This window comes from Urtica dioica, chromosome 2, assembly GCF_054948205.1.
Source record: "Urtica dioica subsp. dioica isolate 48M chromosome 2, U.dioica_male_clone48M_v1_H2, whole genome shotgun sequence".
Lineage (NCBI taxonomy): Eukaryota > Viridiplantae > Streptophyta > Magnoliopsida > Rosales > Urticaceae > Urtica > Urtica dioica.
In genome coordinates this window covers 33,773,739-33,781,034 of record NC_142757.1, presented here as the reverse complement: position 1 = coordinate 33,781,034, position 7,296 = coordinate 33,773,739, and the positions used below count along the sequence as shown (strand labels likewise).

The following is a 7,296-nucleotide window of genomic DNA, read 5'->3' as shown; positions in this document are numbered from 1 at the left end:
GAAAATCCCCTACGTGTCCCAACTTTTCGACATTCAAAAGTTGGCTGTAACGTCACATCAACGAATTTGGCTATTTTTCAAAAAAAAAAAATTAAACATTGACTAATATGCAATCTTAACGTTTGAGTTTGGTTAGTTTGTGCAATTTTTCTTAAAATAATCATTATCTAATTTTAAAGTTTGATGTGACTATACAGTTTATCGAATTATTAGAACTTTCTACTTTTAAATTTGTCTAGTTCTATAATTGAAAAATCTGTAGAAATAAATGTTAGAAAACTTGGGGGGAAAAAAGAAAGAAAAGAAAAAGGAAAGGTAAAAAAAAAAAAACAAAGGAAGGAAACAGATACTTTCCTATTTTTCGCTTATTCCAATCCCTATAAATCAGAAATCATCAGGTCCATTTTTTATTAATATGGCATCATAATCCAATCCTCGATACCAACTGAGGCTAAAAATTCACAAACCCTAACCCTAGCTCCCCGGGATTGAGCCTCAGCCTCACAGTCGAGGAATTCAGGTCTCGCTCCATCAGTTCTCTGTTTCGAAGGACGGTTGTTCCCGATTTCGTTCCATCTTCTCAATCGGAGGCACAGAAGCTTTTCGGCTGGCGCATCTATCCTCGGAAGATACTCATCGGCCGATCGAAGGATTTCGCACGAGTTCTATGTTGCTGTTCGCTTTCTGAAGGAAATCCTGAATCTTGGGTTGTTTTTACTAGGCGGAGTTTTCAGTTTCGGTGAAGATCGGTGGTTCAGCATCTGAAGATTGAAGGATTGGACCGGCTGTGGATGAACCTTCGGACTAATCGTTGGAGGCTTATCAAATCGCATCTTCAACTAGGCTCTGCAGATTTCAACGCTCGCTGGTTTGCCGTCAAGATCCAGGAATCGCATCGGAGACAGTCTTCATAGTCGTATAAGAAGATTTTTGAAGCTTTTACCTTCGTAGCGGTTCGATTTGTTCGTTACTTTTTGAAGGAAAAAAAAGAGTGGATTTTTTTTGTACTTTTCTATTGTTTTCTATCAATACAGGGCCCGTTATTTTTGGGAGGCCTTTGAACTCTGATTTTTTTTTTCTTTCAGGGCTTTTGTTTGTTGATATAATATTCTTATTTAGAATATATTAAAAAAAAAAAAGATTTACCATGGCGGTGTATTATAAATTTAAGAGTGCAAAAGATTATGATTCAATTGCTATGGACGGTCCTTTCATCTCAGTTGGTACCTTGAAAGAGAAAATTTTTGAATCTAAGCATTTGGGAAGGGGTACTGATTTTGACCTTCTGGTCACCAATGCCCAGTCCAATGAAGGTTGGTTTAATTATCTTAGTTTGTTCTTGAGTATTGTAATTTACCCCCAAAACACAGCCCCATTAGTAGACTGTCTTAACAACCTTAATTGACTTGAGTATTCTTCATTATGAGTAAAGTAGCTAATTTAGCCCCGAGTCTCCTTTCTGGGTCATCATTAAAACTGTTCTGAGAGTAATCTCAGCGAACCTGTCTTTCATGATCTTGCTTTTGTAATAAAAGTGGTCCAGATGTGAATGAGGGGAGAGATTCTTTTGCTATCTCATGTCCCAATTCATACTCTATTTCAACAAGTCTGCTTGTGATTTCATAGATTTCCACTGAGTTATAAGAAAACTGGCACCATCAAATCTGTGAAGAATTTCCTAATCTATAAGGGGTTCATAGTAAGACTGAGATTGGATTCCTGTGAGTGATCAATCTTAGTTTTATTTCTGAGAAGCAATCAGTAGTGTTTTGGGGGTAGATTCGCTTTTTTGGTTAATGTCTATGCAGTGTTTATCGACCTCTTTTCTGTTTGGAATTTCAGAATATCTTGATGAAGCAATGTTGATTCCAAAAAATACTTCGGTTTTAATTCGCCGGGTTCCAGGACGTCCTCGTATGCCCATTGTTGCTGATCCAAAGTACTATCTCGAAACCTTTTTAACTGGTTGTTATTTGTCTGAATTTCTAGAGTGTATAGCTATCATTGTACATTCAGTTATAATTTCGTTTTAATGGCTGCATAGTTTTGTATAATATCCCATGATTTTGAGTATCACTGTAGCTTATTGGACTGCAAGCTAAAATATTTGTAACCTTAAATTGCATGAGAAATAAAAATATTAGTTTAATTTTGGACTGTATTTTTGGTGCAGTCCGAAGGTTGAAGAGAAGGTGGAATACATTGAACCAGAAAGGACCAGCTTCCAAATGGCTGATTCGTCTACGATGAAATATGTAAATCCTCGGCCGCCCCCTTCTTGAAGTTAACTCATAGTGATATTTGTACACTATTGTGTATTTTCAATTTCTCACATTGATCTTTACTTTGTATATAGCCTGATGACTCGGAATGGGATGATCTGGGGGCTGATTTGTATGAACTTCCTGATGCCCCACAAGTTCAGCAAATCAATGTAATCTCAGAAGCTCCACCTGCAAATAACGCTGACGAGGATAGCAAGATTAAGGCCTTAATTGATACCCCGGCATTAGATTGGCAGCGGTAAAAAGAAAAACATAAACAAATCTGTTTTCATTTTTTAGTCTTTTGTTCTGATATTATCATCAACTACTGTCTTACTCTTTAAAAGCCTACCGTTTTGTTGGCTTAAATCATGTCTCTCACTATTTGTATTTGATGCAGTCAAGGAGGTTCCGATGGGTTTGGTGGAGGTAGGGGCTTCGGCAGGGGTATGCCTGGAAGAATGATGAGTGGACGTGGGTTTGGTGGTAATTATCTGTTCTAATCTTTAGTATGCAATCTTGTGATGTGGTTGAATGCTTATTTGTTGATTGCATCGAGCAGGATTGGAGAGGAAAACACCTCCACAGGGCTATGTTTGTCACAGGTGTAAAGTTCCTGGTAAGTTTATATATATAGAATATATATTCCATCTTATTGCAGTATGTATATTATCTCTTCTGAGTTTTTTAGTGGGTCAAACTCTGCATCACGACTTGTCCAATTTTTCAGGACATTTTATTCAGCACTGCCCTACTAATGGTGATCCGAAGTTTGATGTCAAAAGAGTAAAACCGCCCACCGGGATTCCCAAGTCCATGCTAATGGCCACGCCCGATGGTTCATATGCATTGCCCAGTGGGGCAGTGGCGGTCCTAAGGCCAAACGAGTATGCAAACTGAATTCCATATCCATGTTGCTTTATTCTTTAGACTACCATTGGCTTTCAAAAAAAAATTGTAACTAATGTTTTATCACTGAACAGAGCTGCTTTTGAGAGAGAAATTGAAGGGTTACCATCCACCACACGTTCTGTTGGGGATCTACCACCTGAGCTACACTGTCCCTTGTGCAAGGAAGTAATGAAGGACGCAGTATTGACAAGCAAGTGCTGCTTTACGAGCTTCTGTGATAAATGTAACTTTCTAATTCTCTTTGCTTATTATCTTACAAGGATAAGTGAGCTTCTTTGGGTTCGAGTCAAGAAGAATTTTTTACAGAAGTTATAATGTTGTCGTATTTCGTTTGCATAGCTCCATCTTTCCTGTTGTTGTTTACTCTATGATGGCGAGCTATGAAGACATTCTCATAACTTTGTTGCTGCCTCCTGATAATTTAAAAATATATTGTAAACTCAAGTTAATGATATTTTATTCAGGTATAAGAGACTATATAATCTCAAGGTCCATTTGTGTTTGCGGAGCTACAAACGTACTTGCCGATGATCTCTTACCAAATAAAACACTCAGGGATACGATCAACCGCATCTTGGAATCCGGTAACAGTAGTGCTGATAATGCAGGGAGTGCGTATCATGTGCAAGGTTTGTATTTCAATAATTATTGCCGCCATGCTTCTTGTCAAATTTGATGTAATGTTAAAAGCATAAAAAGGTACTTATTTGATCCGCTGTTTTTAGATATGGAGTCAGCGCGGTGTGTGCAGCCAAAGATTCCATCCCCGACCATGTCCGCTGCATCTAAAGGAGAAGGCACTTCATTGCCTTGCAATGAAGAAACTCCGAAGGTACATGAAATCGCATCAGCAGAAGCAAAGCCTGTAATTGTCACAGAGCAGCAAGTAGAGAATAGGATGAATAAAATACCTGATGTATCTGAAGCCACCCATGAGTCCGTGAGTGTCAAGGAACCAGCATCTCAAAGTAGTGCTCTATTGGTTGATGAAGAAGTGCAGCAGAGGCTGGCTTCCTCTGAGGCAGGTAATGCATATTCTGCGGGATTCTGATTTTCATGTTGCTTGCTCTTATAACTTTTTCTTCTTCTTTTTTTTTTTTTTTTTTTTTTTTTTTTTTTTTTTTTGTATTTGGCTATTACAGCAAAGAAGAAGAAAAAGAAGAAACTTCTCCGCCCCACTCCCACTAATGGTATCATACTTTGTTTTCTTTTTTTGTTATTAATGTAACTCTGATGGTTGCGAATTAGTTATTATTTTGACTGTTACGAAACTCGTCGCAGATCTTCAATGGAAGGGTCCTCCAGATGTTCCAGTTGAGAACTACATGATGCCAATGGCAATGGGGCCTTCAACGTATAATCCATACTGGGGAGGGGGAATGCAACCCAGCATGGACGGATATATGCCACCATTCCCTCAACCAATGCCACCCCCCTTCATGGGCGGCTACAATGTGGGCCCACTAGACATGCCCTTCGGAGGCTTTATGCCGCCACACGACCCTTATGCCAATCAAGGATATATGTTCCCCGCCATGCCACCTCAAAGGTACTCACAATGTCAATAGCAAGACATGGGGTTGAACGTTTTGTATGTGTATTCTAATATGGGAAATTTGCAGGGATCTTGGGGAGTTTAATATGGGTATGAAAAATCCGCCCCCGGCCATGAGTAGAGAGGAGTTTGAGGCCCGGAAGGCTGACTTGCGAAGGAAACGTGAAATGGAGAGACGGGTTGAAAGGTAAATGATTCTGCTGTAAATTCATTTTGTTTGCATGTTTTGCTTGACTGATGTTGCAGTTTGAGCTTTTATATTATTCCTTTTCACTCAAGTTTAAGATGTGGTCAAATTTCATGACGTTGTTTCTTTCTTTGAGCCTTTATTTGATGGTTATAGCGTGACACTTTTGTGGCTTAGTACGATTATTAGGTGCTAATGCTTATGCTTCTTCTTGTTTTGCAGCAGTCGAGAATTTCCAAGAGACCGGGATTTCAACCGAGAAGTGAGCAGCGGTGGTGGCAACGGCCCTATGATGAAACCAAAATCTGTATGTCCCTTTTACAGTCCTAGTTTCTCTTCTCTTATGTGTACAGATACATTTAACTTTAAGCACCTTTATAAATTTTGTGATTCACTAGAGGGCACCAAGTTGGTTAAAGAACTCCAATTTGGTGACGTTCAACTCGATTCTTTTTTCTATGAGAAAGGAAACAGAACTCTGCTACATGTTAATTTGTTAAAATATAATTCAGTAGACTTTAGGATGGATAACCGAGTGATTGATGATATATGAAGCTACAAATTATTGTCTAGTGCTGTTTTGTTTACATTTTTTTTTCTCCTGTTATATCTCTAATCAATTATGGGAGGCTTCAGTGATGTGTGTGTGTGTGTGTGTGTATACCGTAGAAGGTGGAACCATATCAACCTTTTGGTTCCTATCAAAATTATAATGAGATGTTTCAGTCTCAACAATCTGATTTAGCAAAGCAAAGAGGTTTTTTTTTTTTTTTTTTTTTTTTTTTTTCTTTTCTTTCACTTGAGAGTTGTTTCTTGAAGAGGTATCGAACTTAAGGCACTTTAGTCATGCCCTAGCCAGTTGGTTCAGCAGTTTTTACTTTTTAACGTAACATTAGTCGTCACTGTCACAGCCAAGTTCCTGAAAAAGAAAAAAAAATGACAGATGATGATGGGATAACCATACCTATACAACATCATAATAAGAAAGCAAGAATAGTAGAAAGAACAAAGATCTATGCACGAGTACTATTGCCTAATAGTATATCAAACACGCAGAGACCATTGGAGCGGCCAGCAAGCCCAGAGTATCAGCGGCGCCAGCACAGACCCGAGAGATCGTCGACCTCGGAAAGGCCCAACATCAGAGACCTCGACCCATCTTCTCGCCCTCTAAAGCGCAAGGCCGACCACCACCACCACCACCGGAGCACGGACCGCGATCACCGAGATCACCGCCGCTCGGAATCCTCTGCCCGGCCTCCGGCGACGGAACCTTCCAGAAAATCCCCGACCCCGGCCCAGGTGGCGGCCTCGGACGCGCACAAGGCAAGCGTGTTCTCTCGCATCAGCTTCCCCGAGGGAGAGGCCAAGAGCAAGAAGCGAAGCAAGGTCTCCTCGCCGCCCGCTTCCTCTTCGTCCCATCACCGACACCACGACGATGATCACAAGAACCCGAACGGGTACTACAACGACGACCACAAGACGAAGCCGACGCCGACGACGACGACTTCGACTTCAGCGAGCGTCGGGGGCCGGAAATCGCGGTCGGTGGAGTATGACTCGAGCGAGGACGAGGAGGATCGGCATTTCAAGAGGAAGCCGTCGAGGTATGAGCCTTCTCCGCCGCCTCCGCCGGTGGACACGAGGCAGCACTCGAGGAGGGGCTCCAGGGAGAGGGACTACAACAAGCACAGATAGAGAATCAAATAGCAAAAGGCACGATACGATGATGAATGGAAAACCTGCCTGTCATTTTCGAGCGCGCTTGCTTCCATACTTTCTTTTCCTGAGACTTGGGAGAGTGGTGATATGATGATCCTCTCAGTCTCTGTAATGTATCAAAATTTATTTTTGTTGGAATTGGAGACCTTTTTTCATCCAGAATTTGTATAACTTTTTCCCCTCAGGAATTGAGAATATGAAGTATTTTTCAACAATTTCGCTTTTTCTTGCACATATTTCTCATCAATGATCTGGTTTTGTGCATCTTAATGGTTCCCGTTGAATATTCGTTAATAATATTTATGTTTTAGTGTACTTGAGTTGAGTACTTGTTCTGTTTTGTATTATGGGTGTATGGCAAATTCTGCCTGGTGAAAGAAGTCCTCAACCCGTCTAGTTATATTTGGAATTATGTATGGAACAGTTTTAGTCAAATGATTCATGATACCTTGAGTTTATTGTTTTAGTTATCTTTTAACTTTTTTAAAAAAATCAAATATATCTCTTTTTTCAATTTGTTTGACTTTAATTAGCTAAATTTTTTAATGACAAAATTACCCTCATATACAAAGATCCTTCGAACAAAAGAAGAAAAAGAATAGTGTAGGATGCGTAGTGTGTTGTCGTTGAAATTTGAATAACGATTTATGAACTTG

General features: G+C 40.0%; 1 protein-coding gene across 3 annotated transcripts; it reads left to right on the top strand.

Annotated features, from left to right (window-relative positions):
• Positions 1-327: 327 nt before the first annotated feature.
• LOC149404480 (E3 ubiquitin ligase PQT3-like) lies at positions 328-6,872 on the top strand. Of its 3 annotated transcripts, XM_089603422.1 has the most exons (16): positions 331-953; positions 1,086-1,313; positions 1,843-1,939; positions 2,174-2,255; positions 2,357-2,523; positions 2,665-2,750; positions 2,827-2,883; positions 2,995-3,151; positions 3,248-3,399; positions 3,641-3,805; positions 3,902-4,201; positions 4,319-4,366; positions 4,458-4,725; positions 4,799-4,918; positions 5,141-5,225; positions 5,975-6,872. In XM_089603422.1, the coding sequence occupies exons 2-16, from the start codon at positions 1,148-1,150 to the stop codon at positions 6,614-6,616; spliced, it is 2,592 nt and encodes an 863-aa protein (XP_089459548.1). In that variant the 5' UTR covers positions 331-953; positions 1,086-1,147; the 3' UTR covers positions 6,617-6,872. The 3 variants fall into 3 exon arrangements, with proteins under 3 accessions (XP_089459556.1, XP_089459548.1, XP_089459540.1); XM_089603430.1 differs by having other exon boundaries at positions 328-1,313; positions 5,144-5,225; XM_089603414.1 differs by having other exon boundaries at positions 331-1,313.
• Positions 6,873-7,296: the final 424 nt, after the last annotated feature.

Excerpts from the sequence above, each read along its gene's own strand:
- LOC149404480 (XM_089603422.1), top strand. The coding sequence starts at position 1,148 with ATGGCGGTGTATTATAAATTTAAGAGTGCAAAAGATTATGATTCAATT. Across the intron at positions 1,314-1,842 it reads CAATGCCCAGTCCAATGAAG|AATATCTTGATGAAGCAATG; the intron begins GTTGGTTTAATT and ends TTGGAATTTCAG. Across the intron at positions 2,524-2,664 it reads CCGGCATTAGATTGGCAGCG|TCAAGGAGGTTCCGATGGGT; the intron begins GTAAAAAGAAAA and ends TATTTGATGCAG.